This window comes from Gopherus flavomarginatus, chromosome 22 (genome assembly GCF_025201925.1).
Source record: "Gopherus flavomarginatus isolate rGopFla2 chromosome 22, rGopFla2.mat.asm, whole genome shotgun sequence".
Lineage (NCBI taxonomy): Eukaryota > Metazoa > Chordata > Testudines > Testudinidae > Gopherus > Gopherus flavomarginatus.
The window spans coordinates 13089337-13113776 of NC_066638.1; the positions used below are offsets into that span (position 1 = coordinate 13089337).

The 24440-nt window shown below is 51.2% G+C and overlaps 1 protein-coding gene across 3 annotated transcripts in view; it reads left to right on the forward strand.

The window, feature by feature from the left end:
- The window catches only part of PTPRU (protein tyrosine phosphatase receptor type U), a 704694-nt gene that overhangs the window by 115445 nt on the left and 564809 nt on the right, over positions 1 to 24440 (forward strand). For all 3 annotated transcript variants that reach the window (XM_050932286.1, XM_050932285.1, XM_050932288.1), the window contains exons 9-11: positions 1622 to 1930; positions 19865 to 19974; positions 21914 to 22115. In XM_050932286.1, the coding sequence (XP_050788243.1) occupies positions 1622 to 1930; positions 19865 to 19974; positions 21914 to 22115 (621 nt within the window). The remainder of the gene's footprint in view (positions 1 to 1621; positions 1931 to 19864; positions 19975 to 21913; positions 22116 to 24440) is intronic.

A 24440-nucleotide genomic window follows, 5' to 3' on the forward strand; every position in this document is an offset into this window, starting at 1 on the left:
CTCCTGGCTGCTTGCCAGCCTCCTCTGTTCAGGTGAGGAGCCCAGGACTTGCTGTCCTGCTGGGCTTCTTCCTCTCTAACCTCAGAGTAACTGCAGCCTCTCTCCCCGCAGCCCCCTTCTGCACCAAACCTCCTGCCTTTATAACCACCACCCAGCTCTGGGGGGCAGGGGTTGGCCAGAGGGGGTTCTACGCTGCTACGATAAAGAACCTGTGTGCTTGCTGTTGGCAAAGCAGCGTGGCTCCTCATTAAATCAGACATCTGCTACCGATGCCAATTGTGAGAATGGGTTAAACTTCTCCCCAACGACTCCGCTGAGTCTATGCCCTTTTGAGAGCCCGACGCCAGCCTGATAGAAACGTGAGGGCCCTTGTCGCACAGGCCTATTACGGGTATTGGTTGGGGCCTGCCTGGAAAGCCCTGTCTATGTGCTTCCATTCCCCACCCCCCGCCACACTCAGTGAGTCCCTGGGATGGGCTTAGACCTCCTGAAAGAACACAGCCCTCAGGTGCGGGGGTGGAAGCCCCAGAAAAGAGGAAGAGGAAGACACCATGTCCCACAGGGTTCACCCTTTCTGCAAATGAGATTGTGTGGAGCATGCTCAAATGGTCCTCCTTGATAACTGATCCTGTAGGAGATGGTGAACCCCCGTGAGATGCCTGCTATAATATGGTCCAGGGAACGTGGTCATTGATGGATGACCTGCAGAGAGCTTTGGGGTCTGGTTGGGCTGTGCTGGCCAGTTGACGTTTAGCCTCACCTGCCTCTCTCCAGTCTGGAAGGTTGCACTGGGCTGCTCTAGTGGGAACTGATTCGCTGGAGCGAACTTCCATACGGTCTGCAAGGAGCATCCTGGTCCTGATTCTCCTTCCCCCTGTGCAATCGTTACGCCAGCGCAGGGTGAGCATAGTGCATGAATGGTCTGATCCGGCAGCTTGTTACGCTCCCTTTGCATTGGTGTAAGTGATAGCCCAGGGTGCAGGGCAGTGGAGAATCAGGCTCAAAGAGAACAACCTGGCTGCTGGTATTTTGGGACTTCTCCTTCTGGTATGGAAGTGCCAGAACAACCAGTGGCTGCTTAGCTGCCTTTCTTGGTCACCCTCCATTGGAGGAAGTCAAGGTGAGGGGATGGCGAGGACTCATGACCGGGGAGGATGAGCACCCCCACATTTCCAATGGGGAAACTCAAAGGTGAAGTGATGTGCCCACAGTCTCATCACACAAGTTCGTTCTTTCTTTCTTTCTATTTTAGCTATTCACCTAGGGCCTGATTCTTGTTTACACTAAGGCCCTTTACATCACTGTGGCAGTGTAAAGAGACCTTAACTGGGTGTAAGTTACGTTTACACCTGCTTTGTCTCCTTTATGCTGCCCAGAGCGGTGTAGAGGGGCCTTAGTGTCAATGAGGATCCAGGCTCTGCTGGTCCTGCAGAGCCCTCTGCTTTGCTAGACCTGGATCTTCCTGAGCAATCGGGCTGCACCGTGGCCCGGCGTTCACTAGGATCAAAGCTGAGGCTCACCAAATTCATTTCCTTTGGGTCCTGCTGCAGATTTAGCCCCGTTGCCCTTCCTGGTGGATGGTTTTCCTTGTGTCACACCTCTCTCCCTCTCTCCCTGCCAGAGCCCATGAGGGCCCCCAAAGGCCTGGCCTTCTCTGAGATCCAGTCCAGGCAGCTGACGCTGCAGTGGGAGCCGCTGGGCTACAACCTGACGCGCTGCCACACCTACACGGTCTCCCTCTGCTACCGCTACTTCGTGGGCACCAGCCACAACCAGACCTTCCGGGAGTGCATGAAGGTGGAACGCAACGTCCACCGCTACACCATCAAGAACCTGCTGCCCTACAAGAACGTCCACGTAAAGCTCATCCTCTCCAACCCTGAGGGGCGCAAGGAAGGGAAGGAGATGATATTCCAGACGGACGAGGATGGTAAGTGCCAGCTGCTGCCCCTGTGCGCTGGGTCACCCTCTCCTTCTGCCTTTGCACCAGGTAAGCCCCAGCTTGGGGCAGGGCAGGAGAGCACGCAGAGAGGCCACCGAGGGATCCTTGCATAGCCCCTCTGTGTGGCAGAGAAGGCCTTTGAGCCAGCCTATGTGGGCGGGGAGTGTGGTGACTGTGGCAGTCCAGGGGATGGGCTCTGTGGTATGTGCATAGGCCATGCAGTGGGGTTGTGGTCACTCTTCCAGTCCATAGTCTGGAGTAGCAGCTCCGAGGTTGGAGGTGTGCAGTGTGGTCCCGTCCCTTGGCCCCAGCGTGTGGGCATGGACTTCAGCTCCCCAGGCCCATCCCAGACATAGCCCCGGGACTCACGTATGCGGCTGACGTGAATTTCACCCATGGTGAGCATGGCTAAGGGATGCAGGGAGGGATGTTGCAAGCACGAAGGTCTGGAAGGTTGGCAGAGGGGCAGTGCTGGGAGTGGGCAGCTGCTCCGAGGAAAGGAGAGTCCTGGAGGAAACTCATTCCCAGCACCGGGGGAGGGAAAGAACAGGGAACAGCTCGGGAGGTCCAGAGAATAGGACGCAGGGTAAAGTGTTTTGAGAGAGACACATAGGGGCCTGGGGCCTGGACTGCAGAAACCCCAGAGGTGTTTGGGGAGGGATGGATAGCTAGATGGTGGGAGTGCATGGGGATGAATGGGTGGATAGGTAGGGTATGCATGGAGACAGACAGAAGGACCATGCAATGGCAGGGAAAGTGAGATGGCAAAAGCGATGGAGGAAATGAGGGACCAGGGAGAGCGAGAGGGGTCCTGAAATCCCAATAGAAAGCCATGTGTGTCCCCGGTCACTCCCAGTCCGGGCAGTGAGGGTAGGTGACAGCTTTGTATCGTTGCCCCACCAGCCTTGAGTTTCCATAGTCCATCTGTGTCTCTTCCCCTGTGCTGCCGCTCAGCAGAATCCTCCCGTAGCGGGGGAAAGGGGCTCACTGGGGCAATTCCAGCCTGCGGGAATAAAGCATCGCCGTTTCGGGAATTCAACCCACAGCTGGAAGTGGCTACCAGAAGAGGGGATTTGTCGATACATTGGATAGTCAGAGGCTTGGCCACACTTCTGTTCATTTTGAAAAATATTCCGGAGACCAAATAACCAGCATCAGTCAGCTTGATTGCTCTAAGCCCAGTACAGGAGAGAGGTTGTATACAGCACTGGTCTCTGCGAAGCCCTCTCGTGCAGCGTGGCCACACTCACCTGACATAGCAGGTGCTAAAGCCATCTTTTCATGCCCTGCCCGTTTACAGTTAAGAGGTACTATGTACGCCATCTGAAACTAGATTTAACCAGTTGGCTTTCTGCCTCGTTTTTCTGGTACCCCTTATCTCGCTGTTCTGAACACATATGTTGCAGGTACCCAGGGGCGTGAAGGCACCTGCTAGGTCTGTCCTAGGGTAGAACAATCATATACTTTGTCCTGTTCCTTGGGGATGTTCCAGTGTTGCCCTGTGAGAACAACTCCCTTCCTCTCGCTGTGGTAAAATGATCCTGTGTCCTGATCCGGATAGCTTTCCTGTCTACTTAAGCCAAAGCTTACTTCAGCTAATGCAAGGTGGTGTGAGACAGCTAGCACAAGAGAATGGGATTATAGTAAAGGTATATGCCAAATTAAGCGATGGGACTGCTGTAATGTGTGTGCTCAGTGCTATATGTGGTGTGGATAATACCTGTTATTAATACAGCATCGCTAAGCTAGCCAGCTCAGACTGGTTAGCAGGACTCTCACGCACCCACGACCCCTGGCTCGAGGAGACTGCTCGGTCTCTCTCCTTCCTGCCCTCCATCGCCTCCCCCTGTGCAGTCTGTCCCTGTCCAGACTGAGTGCCGGATTGAGTCGCTCCATGCTGGGCGGCGCCCAGTGGCCTGGCTGTTCTGATTTGTGTCTTTTCAATGGAAGGGTTCTAGTTCTGCTTCCAAGGGCAGGTAGTGGCCAGGTGGTAGGTAAAACGTACTGTGCAGGACAGGGCATGTGTTGGGTCCCAATCCTGCACTCCTAAGAGCGCTGCTGCCTGACCACCAAGTTATTCTGCCCAGTAGCAGGAGTGAGGTTGAAGAGGGGATCGCCTCACTACTGGGAGCAGGGTGATACTTAACCCTACACAAGCCTATCCTCCACCCCCGTCCCGGCCCTTTTCACTGCGTGCTCATCCAGGAGAGGAGGCTGGCGCTCAGGGGCGGGTGTGTGCCTTTCAGAGCAGAGGGCTCCATCTCGCACTTACCCTGACTTGTGCCAAGTGGCACTTTCCTCCACCACCACTTTGTGTAACAACCTTGTGCACGACCTTAGGACTGGCAAGAGGACCAAGACAACCAGGCAGCGATTTTCAATTCTCCATCAGAATTTCTAGTTTTGTCGCATTTCTCCTTTGTCAACCAGATTGTCCTCAGCACCGAACATCCTTAGTCTTTGTTCTTCTTGTTAGAGAATCGAAGCCTAATAGCAATCATAATAATTAAAATAATTAGTACCTAGTGTTTAGGCAGCCCTTTCACTCCAGGCTCACAAACACTAATTAATTAAGCCCCCGTGAGGTAATTATTGACAGCAATAAAGAGTCAGAGGTCAGCCTGCCTCGGTTATCGGCTTTGTTTAGCTGGCCGGTGTTTGCGCTCGGAACAAGAGCACGGCCGTGCAGTTTCGTAGCATGTGAATGAGCTGCCTGCTCTTTGTCAGATGACTCGTGTGCATGGCTGAGAGTGCAGCAGGCTCTGGCTCCTGGTGGAAAGTGTTTCCCCAAACCATCCATGCACAAATTCTCTCACGTCATTCCCATCCCTGGCCCAAGACAGACACACCCCCAAGGCTCAGCACCGCCGTGGGCTGCATCCTCTGAGAGGGAGCCAGTGCTGCTCTTGCTGGCAGGATACCTGGGCAGGTCTCGCTCATCTCCCTCCCCTTGCTTGGAGTCTGTGTGAAACCCCAAGTCTCCACTGCTCTGAGTCCATACACGCTGTCGGCGGTATTAATACTGAGCCATCGGGGCCCCCTTACGTCACCCCCACCCGAGCTGTCGTACATTTACCCCAGCTTTGCACCAGGCTAGGCAGCCTCTTCCCCTCCCGCCCTCGTTCCAGGGAGCTGAGATTTCTGGCTTGGGGCAGGTATCACCGGATGGGCAGGTGACTCTTGTCTCAAAACGCGTTGAGGCCTGAAAAGCCAAAGCCTCCCACTATGATCGGAGCCCTGGGGACAAGAGGCCCTGCCATCAGCACTGGAACCTGACTGCCCTGTGCCGAGACCTAGCTCGTCCCCCTGATGCTGAGCCGCCGGGCTGGCCTGCCCGTGGCATGTTAAATAGTTTCTGTGCCTCCGGAGAAGTCCCCATTCTCATGCTGGTGCTATGCTAGATGGCTGGTTCTTAGCAGCCACCAGAAATTAGAGATGGAAATAACCTATTCCCAGCAGGTCGTCTAGAGCAGTGATTCTCAGCCATTCCCACATGGGGCCCCCTCCCTACTCCCATGTACCCAGCAGCTAGCTGGCACTTCCGTCCCTCTTAGAAATATGGGAAACGCAGAGTGGCCCAATGCCCAGGCTGAGTTCCTAGGAACTTCTAGACCATCCCAGGACTCCTGACTATTGCAGCATTGAAGTCAGAGGAAATTCTGCCATTTAATGGGGCCAGTATTTCAGCTTTAACAGCAAGGAGTCAGATGCAACTGAAGAAATGGAGTTTTTTACCCATGAAAGCTTATGTCCAAATAAATCTGTTAGTCTTTAAGGTGCCACCGGACTCCTTGTTGTTTTTGTGGATACAGACTAACACGGCTGATATTTCTGCTTTGGCCCCTTCCCTATATTCTCCAGTGCTTTATCCAGTTGAGTTTTCAACGTCCCAAGAGGCCGGGTTCCTGCCACTTCCCAGCACTGCAGCCTAATCGAGCAGGAAGTGTTTGCTTGACATTCAGCATACATTTCCCTCCTCTCTCACGCTGTGCCAGGCAGGGATTAGCTGAGCAGTCTAGCCCTACAAAGTTAATTTCGAGCTCTGAAGATCCAGATAATGTGACATGAAATCCAAGACAGAACCGTGTTCTAATGAAGTGGAACTAGTACAGTATTTCAGGAGCCAGCCACAGGAGCTGTACGGTGTCCCATGGGAGCTCAGGGAAGGTAACTTCCACTAATGACTCATTACGCTTCTAATATACCAACTCCTTTCTCGCTATCCAGTTCTCAGCCCCCCCATGGGCTGAGGGACTCGGATGGCTGAACGGGCTGCATGCACTGGGAACCTGCCACCTGCTGGACATGCAGTAATGGCGGCTTTGGTTGCATGGGGGCCTGATCCTGCGCTGTACAGGTGCAGAGTCTTGGGCCTAAGAAGACAAGGGGTAAAGAGTGGAGTGGGGCAGGGGGCACCAGGCAGATCCATGTGGCATGACTGAGGGTGCTATCAGGCAGCCCCCTAGTTACAGGTGCTGGATAGTAGCTAACAAGGACTCAAAGGGGAGAACCTTATTAGCAGTAAGGGTTCTGCTTAAATCCATGTCTCCGACATGCCCATCCTCACCTTGTACATGTTTAGCACTGAATGAGCAGGCATGCACTGGCTGGTGATGTGGAGAGCATGCACCCAGTCACGCTGGTGCATAACAGCTTTGCAGATCCTGCTGGGAGCTGTGCAAGGACGGCAAGGGACGGGGGCTTAAGCAGCAGGACATTCAGGAGTGACTCCTGCAGAGAAAGGCCCTGGATGAAGTGGAGCGTCTGGGCTGCACAGAGGGGCAGGAGAAGGCTCTTCCGGCCGTTACAAGCTTTTGGGTTTGCCTCTGAACCTGGACCTTTTGAGGTTCACCCATCACTTACAGTTAAGTTGCCTAAGCAAGAACAGAATATGTAAGACCTAAAACATGCTGGCCGGAGAGCATCAACAGCCCCCTGCCCCTCACTGGCATCCTACCCTGTAATGCTCCAGATTTGGCTCAGGTCACAGCATCCTGGGTGTGCGTAACCTATTCAGTGGCCTCTCTGCAGTCTAAGCAGCAGTGTGAGAGCTAACCTAACCTAAGCAAGAACAGGATCGGTACCGACGTAGTCACAAGGGAACGAGCTGCCTGTGCCTGTCTTCCAAACTGTAACCTTAGCATAAGAGTTTACAACTGCAGGTTACAAGGTAATTAAACTCTGCTATATGTTTTAGCCTCAAGTACTAGCAACTAACCTGGAGGAACGTGTAATTACTGAGGACAGTATTAGTGGACAGTATTTAATTTGCGGACTGTGGAAGCCCAGTGCGTTGGCTCTGACTCCAAGGAAGGTTTATCTGATTGGCCTGTCTAGGAAGCTTAGCATCGAAAGCAAAAATGGCAGAGGCTGTTGCAACACTTGGTTCCTTCCTGGGCATGTTCAAACTTCATTCTTAATCCACACCTCGCTGTTCGGTTGGGCCGGGAGTCGCTCTAGCCCCAGGCTGTGGTGTGTAGAGACGGCAAAGTTCTTCCCAGTGACCAGTGTTTTTGTTGAAAAACAAGGTTTTGTCCAAAACAATGGTTGTGGGATTTTTTTTTTAAACAAAAGTATTAATATCTTCAGCAGCAGCCAACCCGCCAACATTTGCAGAGTAACATAGAAAATGGTCTGATTTTGGTAGCTGAAAGCTGAATTGTCTTTGGTTTGCAACAAGAAACACAAAACTTTTTAATAGGAAATTTTGGAGGTAAAAGAATATTATTTCCCATAGGGGGAAAATATCTTTTCCCGACCAGCCCTAATGTGGAGTTTCAGGTTAGACCGTAGGCAGGGGCTTATGGTCATTCCATGGGCCGTCTTTTGACATGCCCAAATATTTATGCACTGGTAGTTCGCAAAGCAGCTGGGAAGCTGCCTTTCTTTTTCGCCTACTCCATTAAGGCTGGGAGAAGGAGTCCTCAAAAGGTGATGATCCATTGTGACCCAGCCAAGTAAAACCTCAGCATCACAGATTCAAGCTCCACAGAAACAGGACATCCTGTCTAGTTGCTGTCCAAGAAGAGGCTGAGTGCTGGAGACCATCCTTTGAACGATGGTGACGTTAGGTCTCTTTGTCTGTGACTGCCTCGCTATATCCCCAGAACACCGGCTATAACGAGCAGGCGTCGCGACGTAAAAACAATCTCCTCAGCTTCGGGGCTCACCAGAGTTCGGGGCTGTCATTATTAATACCATGGCTGCACCGTACGGCCCCTGACTCAAACTGGTGCTCAGGGCTGTCTATCCAACTAATGACAGACAGGCTCCGCCCCAAAGACCTTCCAGTCTAAATGGACAAAGGAAAGATGCTCATTCCCACTGTACCGAGGGGAAGGTGCTAAAGCACAGAGCGATTCAATGACATGCACAAGGCATCTGTGGCAAAGCTGGGAACCCAGATCTGTTGAGTCCTGCAGTACCATGACCACAAGAATAGCCGTTCTTCCTACGCCCAGCGCTACAGCCGCCTTCCCTAAGCCTGGTCTGCACCTGCCTGATGTATCTGCGCCCACTCAGCACGCCCAGCTGTTTATATTTTAACTGTAATTGCTCCAGCTGTTTTCACCATGCTGTGATGGCTCCAGCTGTTTTCGTATTGTGCTGTAATACAGTAGCTCCAGCTGTTTCCTTGCTGTACTGTAATCACTCCAGCTGCTTTTCACCAAACATGGATTAACCAAGCTTTTTCTTTTCTTCCCCCTTGAGTGAAACTTGATACAATATACAGTCTCTCCCTTTCAAGGGATCAATAAATCTCTGTATGAGTGTGGATCTATTGTAAATTATACATGTGTATTTGTCTCACTTACCTATCTGTCCGATTTATCTAAATTAGCTAATGATTGTGCATGAAATGCAGTTCCCGGGTTTGAAACCAATATCTAGTAGAAACACATTCAGATTTTTGGTGGCTTTGTTATGTTTTTTCATGTTAAAATCTTAGCAGAAAAAGGTTTGGAAAATGTCTATGTAAAAATAGCCCCTTCCTAGTCAGCAAATCCGTCCCCTGCGTGTATCCAAAGTTAGATCTGCAGACGTTAGTTATATAAGTCTCTGCTGCTTTTTATTCCTGGGAGCCCTGCAGAACCATCTCAGGCCTGGGTGAGGGAGCTGGATTCTGTTCCAGGGAATGCATCATCGTCAGACTTGTTAAGTACGTTCCAATTGCAGAGTCACGCTGAAGACGACGGGCTGGCTTCCTTCCTGATGGGGGAAATTTTTTCAGCTGAGTTACACGGGAGTACAGAATTTGGCCTGGCAAAAGTGCCGTTGCTAGTGATGCTGCATGAGAAGAAAGACCCCAGCGTGGCTTCTAGAGAGGCAGCATGATCCAGTGGTAGGCACCGGATTGGGGCTGTGTTCCTGTCTCTGCCACAGGCCTGCCCCTGTGACCTTGGGCAAATCACATCATCTCTCTGTGCTTGTTTCCTCGTCTCTTTAGACTGCAAGCTCTTTGGGTCAGGGATTGGCTCGTACTCTGGATATGTCTACACTGCAAAAACATGACTTCCTGATTCAGATTATCTAACCCATGTTAAAAGAGCAATGCAGACACGGCGACTCAGCTTTTGACTTGGGTTAACAGCTGGAGTTAAAGCCTATAGGGGAGCCTGGAATAGAACTCGAACCACTAACTTGAGTTAAAAGTCATGTCTTCACTGCTATTTGAACTAAGATTCACTAATCCTAGTTAAGAACACGCCGCTTCTTTTCAGTGTAGACGTATCCTAAGTGTCTGTGTGGCCCCTAGCACAAGGGGGTTTATTAGGGTTTCTAGACAGAGCCCTAATGCAAATAATAATAGTGGTTGATAGTCATGTAGGCTGGGCACGTCTGATCTGGAAAGACAGAGATACCATAATCATGGAGCCCCAGGATGCATTTCACGGAGTCGCTTTCCCAAGCAAGCACCATGTTGTAAACTTTTCAAAACTGTCACTGGAAAGAGTTTCTCTCCTGTATCTGTCCCGCCCTCCAAGTCTAAGAGCAACCCAGGTTTCTTATTAAAAAATAGCCTGGAAATCTGTAACAAGCAAGCGCCCGTGCAATTAACGAGGGCGGTGAAGGCTTGTGAATAATAGGACCCTTGATTGTGTTTTATTTTGGCTTTTTTGACATGAAGCAAACTTCATTTGCATCTCCCTGTTTGTATATCGCCGCGGAAGGCTGGATGTTCCTAGATGAGTCTTTGGAAAAGAAATTGCCAGGTACGGAGTGGAAAAGAACAAAGAGGGTTTTTTTGTTGAGGTGGAAATGCTTTTGGGAAGGAGGCAGGAGGGTTGCTCCTCTACTTGAGTCGTTCTGTATAAAAAACAGTTGCCTCCTCTTACCATGGCGGTCCAAGAGACGCCTGGAATCCCCTGCTCCTGAGGTGCTGTGGGATGGCTGCCAGGATTTTCCCAGAAGGCACTGGTACAAAGATGGTTATACAGCATAAGACAGGTGGAGGTGCACACACTGTGTTGGCTTGGATAAACTCCTCTATGAACACAGGTCCGTTGTGTTTCTTGTGACCCATCCAGAGTGCTGTGACCTGGTTGCAACAGCACAATTGTGTTTGAAGTGTGAACATTGCCTGGGTATTGAGTTTGGCCCATCTAGATACACTGGAATCCAGGATCCCTCTGTCTTCATTCCATGGAACATCAGTATTTTCCATCCCATCCAATAGGAGTGGGTCCCATCCAGCAGGAGCGAGAACTGGGCTTCTGGCTGCAGTCCACCTAGGGAGATCAGCAGAGTTCTGAGTAGTTCACCATATGTGGGTCTTTCAGATGAGACCTTAAAAAGCAAAACAAGAAAACGGGGTCCATCTGCTCTGCAGTGGCAGTAAACATCCCATGGCATTTTAGTAACAGTAGCTGCTGTGTTCTGTCGTCCTTGGTCAACCTTTCCTCTCCTCCCACTCTTGTGCATTGTATGGTGATTCACTTGGGTTTTGCCTTCTATGCCAGAGGTAGCCGCACTGCAGTGGTAATCTGTGGTAATAACTGGTAAAGAAGTGCATATGCCCACACCCACATATTTCCACACGCATACACCGCCATACAACCACTCACACGTGTGCAAACATCTATATGCACACACACCGCTACATGTGCACACATCCACACATGCAGGCACATACGTGTGAATGCACCCTGCCCACATTCCATATAAGTGTACACACACACATATATTCACGTGCACAGAAACACTCATAGATTCACGTGCATGCATCCATATGCATATACACATGTGTGTGCATGGACATCCCCCACACGCTCACACATGTGTGCACACGCATTCGTGCACACATGCTCACGAACACACATGTGCTCCCACATCCCTTGAGCTATCACGAGTCAAAGCGCTTGGAACATTTTCTTCTCTAGAAGGGTAAAATAGTTGAGTAATTAGCGGTGCGCCACTTAGGAGAGCAAATCATTTTGTACTTAACAGGCAGGCGTGAGTGTGTGTATGTTGCTTTATTTAAAGTGTTTATGGAGGGTGGAAAAAAGGCTCGTGAAAGGATTCAGTTTTGGCACAACAAAAGCATAACTCCTCCTCCATTACTGTGGAGTGAAAGCCTCTTAGAGATATAATCGATGGAAGAATAAAACTCCTGCCGACCTTCCCCTGCTGCACACACACACTTTCGGCAATCTCTACGCATGGCGGCGTGGTGCCTGGTACTCAGGAAATCACCAGAGTTCACTTAAACTGCTGTGTTCCGATGTTTATATGGATGTCAGCAGCAGTAATGGTTGCACATTACTAAGTCAGTGCCACTCAGCAAGGCAGCTGGGTTGGATCGAATGCCTCTTGAGACTCGAGTTTCCATTCAGATACAGGTCACATGTGAAATGAGCCTTTTTCCTCTCTGCTAATCTACATTGTTCTAGCTGGATGTTTGATTGACCTGCCTTGGAAAATCATTGCTCCGATTCAGCAGTGCCTGTGCAAATATAAACCCCGGATCGGAACAGCTGACGGGGTTACAGGTCAGGACGGCAGAGGTAGTGTGCGGGCAGGCTCTGGACTGGAATAACTGGAGAGGGGCATCAGGAAAGCTGTGCAACCAGGCTCCAGATTGGGATGCGGGATATGACAGAGGGACATTACTGGAGCTGCAGGGAGCTGGGAATGATGTGTCAGAGTGTACTGCTAGTCTGGGATGAGTTGCACTGATGGAGTTGGGTGTGGATGTGTGAGCCAGGGCTGTCAGCATTCCACCACTGGCAGCAAGATTGCAAAGAAATAATAAAGAAAAGGGTCCCTCTCAACTGACTCCAGAAACAAGGCTTTTCACAGCAACCTCTTGACTGATGATGTGGCTACCTGGTGCCGGCTCTGATTCCTCTAAGCCATCCAAGGTGTGTCTCCCAGGGAGCTGAGGAAAGGACACCTTGTCCCAGAGCACCCGTTACAGTGAGAGCAAATGTGGGCCCGGAAGACGATGCGTGGGAGGCGGATTTGGCAATGAACACCACGGAGGCAGAGTCAGTTCTGACCATGTAGGCTTGTGAGGCGGCTGAGACGAGGCGGTGGATTTGAGCTGGGAGAGATGGATGATGGGGGGTGACCACAGATGAGCTCGCAGTGAGGATCCCTGTGAGATGGTATGAAATCCCAGCCCATGTGATTTATACTGCTTTGATTTTGTATCTTTGTGCCGCAGACCCTTGCTCCCTGAATTGTTCCCATTTTTTTTTACCTGTGTCCAGAAGGATCCCCTACATTTAAAAAACCTTTATTGCTGAAAATAAAACCCAAACCTGAGTATCAGGCAGTCACCAGGGAGCCAGCTGTTACACACGCCTGCTCTCTCTGCACCTCTCGCCCTGGGAGAGGGAGCTTTCAGAATGGAGCTCAGGAAAACCTGCTGCCTTACAGAACATAGGAACTGCCAGGTTGGGTCAGAGCCGCGGTCCATCCAGCTCAGTAGCGTGTCTCTGACAGTGGCCAGCACCAGATGTCTCTGAGGAAGGTGCAGTAGTAAGATATGGGGTAATTTGCCTCCCATGGAGGTCCCTATGAGTTAGCAATTGGCGATCCATTGAAGGGTGAATTTATGCATCCCTTCTACAATGTTTTGTTGGCATTAACTATTTCAATCCTGGATGGTCTTGTTGTCCATAGAAGCATATTTAATGACCTAGATCTCCTGGATGATCCAGCATTCAGTAGGATGGTGAAAGAATGTTCCCTGTAGCGTTGTGACAGGTGTGCATTATTTGATTGGGGTTTTTTGTGCACACTTGTGGTCTGCCTGTGTGTGTGGTTATTGCTATTATTGATTGTAACGGAACCCCCAAAACTGTGCATTAGTTGGAGTGTTATTTGTAGCAATCAGAATGATCTGTCTGCCCCCATATGCACTCCCCTATCTATCTACCGCAATACAAAGAATACATAACGTGTGTCTGCATATATTCTGCACTCCTGTCTGTGGTATCAGAACAGCCCCTAGGGGGTGCTGTGAGACTTAATTGGCAACTGAAGCTCATTGAGATCTTCAGATGAGAGGTGCTCTGGGAGAAAAGTAATGGATTCCGCAGTTCCAGGCTGCCAAGGCTGCCACGGAGGGTTATGTCTCGCAGCAGCAGGGGAATGTGCCCTGGAAGACTGTACTCCTGTGTCCTTTGCAGTGAAACGTCAGGTGCATTCCAAACGCTTGTAATTAAATGGAGCATTTGCATAGTGCTGAGCATGGTTTCAATTTGCAGATGAATTCTGTGCATTTGTTTCCAAGAGAAAAAAAATTCTCTCTCTGCCCCAAAGGTTTCCCTAATGCTCCATGAATTTAATAAGTGTCTTATGTACAAGTGTACGACATGGCGCTGCTGATTCAATTAACTTGTAAATCAAGTGGAAATAGTGTATTTGCACGGCGGGAACAGCGCGTAAGGCGATCCCTGTCCCATGGCTGTGGAATGAGGTCTGAGCAAAAAAGCTGCGAGAAAATTGTCCGTGGACGTTTGTTCGAAGGAAGAACTGGATTCCCTTCACCTGCAGCCGCCTCCCAGGTGGGAGGAGGAGAGCGTATCCCATCAAACGCATTCACTGGCCGAGATATTCATGGACATGATCAATGTTCATGAAAAACTATTTTGACTGTAGTCTGAAGATTCAGCATATTACTAAGCACGTGCCTAGCGTTTAAACATCTGAAGTGTCCTATTGACTTTCAGCGCAGTTACTCAGGAGCTTAAAGTTAGGCACATATTCAAGTTCTGAATCAGGGTCTGGTATTCATGCTGAGATCCTGACCCTTGAGTCCGCTCTCTCCAATCAGGCAACAGAATCACTTCCATATGACCTCCGTAGCCAGTGGGAGTTGGCCAACGCACCTTGATTACTGAGTACTCACACAACCAGACAGCTCGGCTGGAGAGTGATAGCAAGTCCTGGATAGAGTTGAGGGAATCCTGATCCTCTCCCGGACAGAAGAGGAGCAAATGCATTGAAACCAATTATCTGCAGCTAGACCCAAAAACACAAGAAACTCACCAGGTTTTGTTAGGAAGCTGAATCTCTGGCCCAGGCTTGCAATGTGTCCTGAGCTGAGTTTCCAGTGAATCTTGGCAGAGCGACAGCTTTGCTTCGAAACTGAAAATGCCTATTCAGTGGAGAACTAGGAGATGCTCAAGGCTTTTAACTGAGGTCTTTCTCTTCCTGGTCGTTTTAACTTAAAGTGGAACCCCAGGGCAAGAAGTTTATATGGCTTAAGCCCCTGTGAACCCAAACCACAGAGCTCAACAAAACAGCTAGCCATGGCCTTAATGGAGCATACAACCCAAAAGCCTATTTTCAAACAGGCAATTAGAGGAGGGCCCAGCTAATGGCTGTTAATAGTGGTTTTGGACTTTTCATCCGTGCTGTTCTTTCGGCGGCTCCGTCCCTGTGTGCAGTGTGAAATGTTTTATGTAAGTGAGTATAATTGCTCCCTCTGTCTCAAATTAGAAGGTGCATTTTTCAAGCATTAATGCCTGCAGCAGATGATACGACTCATGAATTGTGATCTCTGCAAAGCAATTGCCTGTTCTGTCCTCCTTAATAAGCACCTTGGGTTGGGGAGGGAAAAAAGAAATCCATGCTAAACGAGTGACTATCGATCTTAGTGTCTTCACTTGTTGTTGCAGTTTGTGGTGGTGGTTATTATTCTGATTGCTAATTAGAGGGAATGGTGGTTTCATGCCAAAACTGCCAAAACGTTTGCAGATCAGGTGTCATGCGAGGCTTTTATCAGACTGGGCGGAGCAGTGCACAGCACAATCTTTGGGCTTGGGATAGTGAAGAATATAAATGTAACCCATGCTAACATAGTGTGGCTCTCTGTCCCTCTCGAGTGGCCAGCGTGTGCCTAGAATTTCATGAGTCTGCTACTTCCTTCCTGCCTTTGGCTGAGCCAAGTAGAGGTTCACTATTTTTAGATCCAGAGTCCTTGGGTTCAAACCCAGCAGACAACTGATTCTTCTGTCGACCTTGTAGTGTCTGTACTGGGGCATAGGTCGATTCATGTATGTCTTCCAAGGATGTACATTTTTCACACCCCGGAGGGTCATACCTAAATGGATCTAAATTTTAGGCCTGGTGTGCACTACAAAGTTAGATCAATGTAAGCTGCCTTGCGTTGACCTAGTATGCATGTGTCTACACTAAAATTTGCCTCCCACTGTTGTACACTGACGTAGCAACACCACCTTCCCGAGTGATGTTGAGCTGCGGTCGATGTACAGAGGGTGACACAATGGGAGTGTAGACACTTAGCGATGTTGACCCTAACAGTCCTCCAGCAGCTGTCCCACAAGGCCTGACACTGACTACTGTGGTCACCTCTGTGAACTCCACTGCCTGGCAGTCATGGCGACCAGAAGTTCTCCCCCACTCCCTTTAAAGCCGTGTGACTTTCTGAAATAATGTTTCCTGGCAAGCGCACCTAGCAGCTCCCCATTGTCATGTGCAGCTTCCCAGTTTACCACGCTGGCTACACTCTCCAGACATGCTCCGGCCTAGAGTAGACAGAAGGTATTGGCTCTCCTGGGCCTGTGAGGAGAAGAGGCTGTGCAGGCCCAGCTATGGACCAGCCATAGAAATGTGGACACCTACAAGCAGATTGCACTGGGGATGGAGGAGAAGGGGTACAACATGGACCAGCAGCAACACCGTGTGAAAGCAAAGGAACCACGGCAGGTGCACCAGAAGGCCAGGAAGGCCAACAGTTGATCTGGTGTCAAGCCACAGACCTGCCACTTTAACAAAGAACTGTGTGCCGTACTTTGGCGGACCCCGCCACCACCCACACTAGAGATACTGCCAAGGAGCCTGAGTCCCAGGCCCCTGACGTGAACAGCAAGGAGGCGGTGGAGGAAGAAGAAGAGGAAAAAGGGGGACATGCGAATGGGACCAGCTATGCCATGTGTCAGTCCCAGCAGTCGATCAAGTGCGAGCCCAGTGCAGAGGAAGGAAGCTCGGGTAAGCGTGTAAATGTATTTCCCATGACAGTGATGTATTGATGGTGCCCCCAAGTTAGCAGGACACATTAATTTAGGTGGGGTGGGAGCGGGGGATGCTAAGCAATTTGTTTACGTGCACAGGGAAGTCCCTTGAATCCTCCTGAGAGGTATCCGTGAAATGGTCATGGAGTTACTCTTCAATCCTCACCTGAAATTAAGGACAACCACAGCGTCACGTATACTGACCTGTGAGAGCCACAGCTGCTGTACGTTTAGGTAAAATGTTCTGTTCTATTAATTTACTGCATTTTTAAAGTATTTGCTTTTAAATTGCACAGATTTTTCTTTTCACGGATTTTGTTACTGAATAAGATTCTGTTATTTGGAAAAGAATTCATCTTTCTTAGTTCACAACAGAGTGCCTAGCTGTTCTGAAAGCTTCCACTCGCTTGTTACTGTACAGTGTGACGCAACTCATAGGATCAGTAACAAACACAGTGTAACCATCATAAATGTACAACAAGCACTGCAAAATCAAGAGGTGCATTAACAGTGTTATATCGTTAGAAGTGCAGCAAGCACCACAAAATTCCTAACAGGCCCCAAAACAGCTGGCCTAGGTAGAGTGCAATCCACCACAAGCCTTACTGTGGCTCACTGTTAATGGGCTCTTTCAGAGCCTCCCTGAACTGTATAGCTCTGCATTGAGCTCTTCTGATAGTCTTGGTGTCTGGCTGTTCAAACTCAGCAGACAGCTGCTCCAGCTCTGCCCTCCACCCCAATGACAATTTGCCCCCTTTGCTTCACAGATATTGTGCAGGACACAGCAGACAGCGATAACCATTGGAATGTTTTTCTCACTGAGATCCAGTCTCGCAAATAAACAACACCAGCATCCCTTCAGTCTACCAAAAGCACAGTCAGCTGTCATTCTGCACCTGCTGAGCCAGCCGTTGAATCTTTCCTTGATGCTGTCAAGGTGGCTGGTGTACGGCCTCCTGAGTCAGGGGAGAAAGGGATAAATTGGGTGGCCCAGGACCACTAGTGGCATTTCAACATCGCCAATGGTAATCGCCTGACTGGGAAATAAAGTCCTTGCTTGTAGGTTTCTGAACAGTCTTATGTTCTTAAAGATGTGAGCACCATGCACCTTCCCTGAGCAGCCAATACTGATGTTGGTGAAGCAACCCTGGATCTAGCAATACTTGCATAGCCATAGAAAAGTAGTCTTTTCTGTTCGTATACTCTGTGGCAAGGTGGTCTGGTGCCAAAGTAGGAATATGCGTCTGTTGCTCCACTGCAGTTCGGGAGCCCCTTTGCAGCAGATCCATCCTCAACGTACCTATAGGGAAGCAGAGACTCACCAGCGCAGCGCCTCCTGCTGGTCGTCTCGGGAATTAGCTCTTCCAGCCTGGAGCACCCTCTGCAGGCCGGTGTCTTGCTTGCCGCTGGCCCCATGTCCCTCCCAGACCCTGGTGCCCTTCTAGATGAGGGTTCTGCCCCCGGCAGTACCCCCTTAGTCTGGGTCTCCCCTCCCCAGGGAACCCACCCCCTATCCCTCCCTTGCCTCAGTGGCCAGCCACGGGGAGTGTCTGAGCGCTCACAGGTGTATCGAGGAATCTGCCCTGTGCTTTGTAAGGATGAAAAAATGAAAGCTGCTTTGCCTCTCAGATTCCAGACTCATCCTTAAGGGGTGCGCCATCCTGTGGCTACTCGGGGATTTTGTAGGACCTACCCAAACCATTATCTAAAGATCTTGAGCACTTTAGAAACATACATTAACTGTGTGTTCCTTGCAAGTTGGGACAGTTATCTCCATTTTACTGATGGTCAAACGGAGGCACTAGGATGTTAAGTGATTTGCCCAAGGTCACGCAGCAGCTCAGTTGCAGAGCTGGGTACAGAAGCCAGGAGTCTTGACACCATGTTCCCTGCTCTGTCCTCTGGGCTGCAGATCTAGATTGGTAAGAGCCGCAGGTTTCTCTATGAAACCGTAAGAGAGGAGAGTGCCTCCTTCTCCTCCAGGGATGAGAGAATTGGTGAGAAGTTTATCAGAGGAATGATCCTCTCTGTCCTATTATTTATTTCTTCAGCCCAATTTAGCAGCTCCATCTGGCCAAGTGTTTCATTGTCCCGGGGCTGAACTGAGGTAGGGCCTGCTTCAATGGAAGCCAATGGAAAGGTTCACTAGTGAGCTTTGGAGCTAGGCCTATGTGGAAAATCCACCCCACGGAACAACACAGTTATGGTGACCTAACCGCCAGTGTAGACAGTGCTATGCCGCTGGGTGGGCTTCTCCTGTTGCCATAACTACCGCCTCTCGGGGAGCTGGAGCACCTAGGCTGACTGGAGAAGCTCTCTCATCGGTGTAGGTGGCGTCTTCACTTAGCGTGACAGTGGTGCAACCAAGTGTAGCCAGGCCCTTAGTGTTTGTTTCCGAACTGTCGGGTGCCCCTGAAGCCATGAAGGCCCCTGTGCTGCGTTAGCCTCAGTACTTGTGTGACCTCTTCGTTGTGGTGTCTGAGCACCTCGCAGCCCATTCAGTATTTAGCCTCGTGACCCGCGTGGGGTAGAGCGTTGCTGTTGTCTCCGTCGGGCACCTGGAGGACTGAAGCTCCGCGAGAGCAAGGCCCAGGTCCTCACTGATCTCAGTGGGAGTCAGGCTCTTGTGAGATCTAGGCCTAGGTGACTTGCCCAAGGTCACGGAGGAAGGCTGTGGCAGAGCAGGACTTGACCCTCCCCAGTGCCTATGTGCCTGGACAGCCCCAATGCACTAGGCTGTCCTGATCTGAGCACTGAACTGACACTGTCCGTTCCAAACGCTCCAGGAAGAGTCCGGCCCCTGGCTGCTTTGTGCCTTCTCCCCCTGGGCTGGGGGGAGCTGGTGGAGGTTGCAGTGACGTCTATACCTATGGGCATCGGGGGCAAGCTGAGGTGTCTCAGCAGCGGCTCCCATGTAGCCCCTGGTTTCCAGAGGCTGCTGCGTGAGCCGTACCTGTGTCCTAGCTCAGGAATGCTGTAGGCTGCATCCTCAGCCAGGGTGATTTGGTGCAGCTCTATTAAAGTCAATGGAGCTTTGCTACCTTCCACCAGCTGAGGATCTGTCCCTTTATATTCAAAACTCCCTGCGGCTGCCATTTTCTTTCCAGCTGGATGGGGACCAAAAGGCCTAGGGGTTGCAGGCAATCCTCAAAGAGCCACCAATCAGCCCTAAACCCTGTCCGGGCCAGGAGCTGCACCGACATGAGGTGTGTGAACCCGAATGCTGAATCTCCTGGGTTTGAGCTGTGCCCCCAACATTGTCTAAAAGGAGGGTGGATTTTTTTGGGGGGGAGGGGGCATAATGATGCAGACGTTCTTGTTTGCTTTTAACTCTTCTTTGACCAGCAGCGCTTTCAGTGTGGCCGAGCGCCCGGTGCAGACTTACGTCCCTCTGCAGAATTTCATCGTTCCTTTGTTCTTCTCTTTGTTTCGCTAGTCCCCGGAGGCATCGCCTCGGAGTCACTCACCTTCACCCCCTTGGAGGACATGATCTTCCTGAAATGGGAAGAGCCACTGGAGGCCAACGGGCTGATCACCCAGTATGAGGTAGGTTCTACGGCATTGTTCAGCAGGAAGGGAGAAGCACCTGGGGCCGGGGTGATGGAGACATGGATAGGTTCCAAGAGAATCCTTTTAAATGTCTGTAATCCGGTTACCACAAATCTACAGTCCTGGAACTAAGACTTGTAAAGTTACCAGACTCTGGTACAAAGCCTAATAAAGAATAATAAAAATTACATCATTTAGCTCTCATAGAGCCAGGAGCATCCCAAGTTCTTATCTTACCTCTGCCACTGATTCACTGTGTGGCCTTGGTTGAGTCACTTAGGTCCCAAAGTGGCCTGTAATTTTTGAGTTCCTCCATTTTGGACACCCAGGGCCTGACTTTCAGAGGGCCTGATCGCCTGCAGCTGCCGTTGGCTTCACCTGAAGTTGCATGTGCTTGGCACTTCTGAAAATCTGACCTAGCTCCGTTCTGCAGTTGAGCATCCAACCATAGACGTGCCCAACATGAGCGACCACCCTTGAAAATTTGCCATTAGCCCTTCCTGTGTCTCCATGTCCCCAGGGAACAGTACCAGGTACTTCCCAAGCCAGCAATGAAGACTAATCCATTAAGTGATTATACAGTGCTTTGAGAATGCAAAGCACCATTTAAGTTCTGGGTAGCGTTAATCCCCAGACTGCTGCATTTCGCTGGGCATCTGGCAACCGGTCTGGTCCACTCTCAGCACGTTAGGCAACACACGAGCGGTTGGCAGAGTTTGTTCCTTTCTTAGCAAGGCACTGAGGTGAGACTTTCTTTGGGCGTCTTTCTGCTTGGTTCAGTGCAGAGAGAAAATATCACATTGCGGCCGGTGTGTTTCTCGAATGGGGATGCTTGCGGGAGGGCCCCTCTGTGTCTCCCAAACGCAGTCAGGCAAGACTCTTTCTTATCTCTCTTTGCTTTTCAGCCTTTGCGCCGGCCTCTCCGGCATCAACAAAATTATTAGAGCGCGGAACCAGACAAATGAAAAGCTGATGCATATCTACGTTCCCCTCGCTGTGGGTGCCTGAACCGTGCTGCATGGGGAATGATGGAGGCTCAGCTTTTCATTCGGGAGCCGCTGTTTTCTATCAGGGAGATTAAGGGCTACAGCATCGTTATTGCTACCTTCGAGCCTTGATTTGGAGTGTGGAATCCAGCCTGCTTTTTATCCTCTTTACAATGGGGTCTCTATCTCTCTCTCTGTCCCTCTTTGAATGCCCCTGTAATCCCCTTGCAATGGCTTTTCATGCCGGAGCCCCTGCAAAGGACAAGCCTGGTTTCTGAAGGGAACTCCTTAGAAGCCTGAGGGGGTGGCTGCTGGATGGGTCGTGATACAGTCGGTTAGTGCACTAGCCTGGGGGGTGTGGAGCGGAGGGTTCAAATCTGCTGTTAGGTCTGAAGTTAAAAATGAAGCTGTTGGGTGCTAGCTGACCTTGGCTCCCAGCAGGGTTTTCTACCCAGGCTGTTTCTGCTCGAGAGTGGGCAGTTGGGGGGGGCCCAGAGCTGGAATGTCAGGGGGCTGCAGAGGAGGGGTGTTGGTAGGGCTGTGTGTGGGTCTCAGGGTGGCATAGCAGAGGGTGCTGTCAGGTTTCTTGCACAGTCCTGGGTCTGTCTAGTGCTCCCAGCTGGTCACTTTCTCTGGTTCAAATTCAACACCAAACTTGTTTTAGGGATAGATTGGTGAGGCCTCTTTCTATATTTAAAAAACTCAAAGCAGCCCCGCACTGCTCCCATCTCTTCCCCATGTCTGTGTTCCATGCAGGGGCCCTCCGCTCAAGGGACCAGATCTGCATGCCCCACCCAAACACCGTGCTGCACAACCATCTCATGCTGACCCCTTGCTCTCCCCCTCCCCTTGTGAATCCGCTCCCCCCATCAGCCCATTTATCTACCCCCTCTCCTCCCATTTGCGATGGCAGCCAGGCGGCTGTCTCACGATCTCTCATTTTCTCCTAGATCAGCTACCAGAGCATCGAGTCTTCGGACCCAGCCGTCAACGTGCCAGGCCCCCGCCGCACCGTCTCCAAGCTCCGCAACGAGACCTACCACGTCTTCTCCAACCTGCACCCGGGCACCACCTACCTGTTCTCCGTGCGGGCGCGCACTGGCAAGGGTTTTGGCCAGACTGCGCTGACCGAGATCACCACCAACATCTCCGGTAGGCTATCGAGAGGCTGTCTCGCTGGCTTCGGGCCGGGGAGAGGGTGGCAAGGTTGAAGAGGAGGGGGAAAGGGTTTGCTCTTTCCATGTCTGTATCTATGCCGACCTGTGAGCCCAAACTCCCAACCCACTGTGGGCATGATAGAGCCTTGGCACAGGGGTGGGGGCGACAGCCCTGGTGACATGGCCAGACCCCAGGAAATCAGCCTCCCTGAGGTTCTCCTCGCAGTCTCAGCTGGATCTTTCTTTGCATCCTGTCCTCCCCCTTCTCCCCTGGCCCTTTTTCCACTTCCCAGAGTAACCACTGATTTGTTTTCCTTTTGTGGCAGTTGGCTTCCCTGCTGCTCCAGAGGCTCAGTGCCGCAGGCAGCGATAAAGCCCCCCTAAACTTAAACAGTGCCGGGGCAGGGTCTGTCTAAGTTACTGCTAGTGCTAACTCCACGCTGCAAAGTGCAAGCCAGCAGGTGGACACCAGGGCTTGGGAACTTGCAGTTGTGTGCACTGTTTAGCATGCGTGGTTTGGGAAACGTGCTGGGGAAAGACAGGACTCTGCTTCTCCCCAAGACAGGCGCAGCTTGGAGAGTGGCAGTGTCCGCTTCCTGCCAGCCTGAGCTCCAGGGACCAGCCACAGGGAGAAAAGGGAGTTCATGGCTATGCAGTCATCAGCCTCTTGGTTTGGACTGCCAAAAAGCTGGCCACTCAGTGCTGTGACTATCTCTCTGCTAAGAATTAGATAGAACCCACAGCCTGACTCCACTGACGGCCTCATCTCACCCACTGCTTCACTCCCCCACGGCACGCAGTGGCTCTTGGCCAATGTCCAGTGCCCCTCTAGCTTGGATTTGAACTGGTGACTCCCTGCACAAAGAGAAATTCCTCCATCTCCTATTCTGAGCGCCCCGTCCTGCCTGTCCACAGCACCCTCAGTGAACCCTCTTCCCCCATGCCCCGTGCCCCGGCAGCCCCTTCCCCACTGTGCTAATACCCGATCCTACAGGAATCTGCACAGCCCTTCCAGGAGGCAAGAGAGAGACGTCAGCAGCAAGGCTACTCAGTGACAGTCAGGATGGGCGTCAGCCCGAGCTGGAGACTGACCGTAAACAGTCAGGGTCTCTTCGCGCCCTCCTCCGCCACCTACCACTGGGCTCACACTGTTAAATACACCTTCCCTTGAAATGGATTCTTCATGCTCCGAAGACCCCCTGCCCCTTCCCCCGGCTACCCTGCAGTCAGAATTCAAATGGAAAACAGGCTGCCTTACACTTTACAGCCCTGCTGGGTAATTGAGTCGCACTGCGGTCCCCGAGCTGCCTTGTTTACATGACACTAGACCCGAGCTGGGGTGCTCGTGGAACACATTTCCTAGCTCACTGGAGCAGCCATGATGGGATCCATTAGCCAGAGGTGGGCTGCAGGAGGAGAAATGAGACGCTGCCGCCGGCCCTGCAGCTCTCCCCAAATGGGCTCGGAGAACCGATATTATTTGCCAGAGTGAGAAGTGGTGTCTGAGGTGGAAGAGATAAGAGACGCTGTCTGTGCTGGGAGGACTGTGCATCTTGTTAGATGGTGCATGGTCTCCAGCTCTGCTGCTGCTCAGCATCCAAACAGCTTCCTGGCACCAAGAACAGGCTTTTATAGCGGGGGTAAGTAGGGAGAGATTGGCACCGAAGTTCCTGCGATGAGCTGGAGAGGCGAGTGATAAATACCCATGTCACATGCCTGAGACCACATCCCCTGCTAACCCACCCCACCGGGACTTCGGCCCCAATTCTACCCTCCTGAGCAGCTTCAAACAAAGGTGTAACGAGGTGAGCTGGCCCTTTAAGAGGCTGGGGTGTAGGGGCTCGGCTCACCCTGTGCCAGGCTCAGCTCACCTTCCCAGGCGAAGGGAGTGCCAGAGTCATGTGGTAGAAGTGGGACTCAGAGCCAAGCCTGCTGGGATATAAAGGGCAGGCTGAGTGCAGGGAGGTTCTCCTTGGTGCCCGGCAGAAGGGAGTAGAGGGACTTGCCTTATCTCCCAGGCAGGGGGCTGGGGAGTGAGACCCACAGGGAGTAGATAAGCTCCTGCAGGAGACCCCGGCTCAGTGGAAAGGACGTGATCTGTAGGTGCAGTTTATGTTAAACTGTCTTGTTTGGGAGAAATAAAATGTCAGTCCTTGAAGAAGAGAGGCTGAGATCCTGAGAGTTCTTTGATACACTGGCTGGTGAACGGCCTGTAGGAAAATAAAATCACTGGCCTGAGAGAGGTTTCTTCCTCCACTTCTGCTCAGATGTGCAGTTCCCCCTTTGCTGTCCCTGCCGGAGGCCTGGGTCAGGCAGTGTT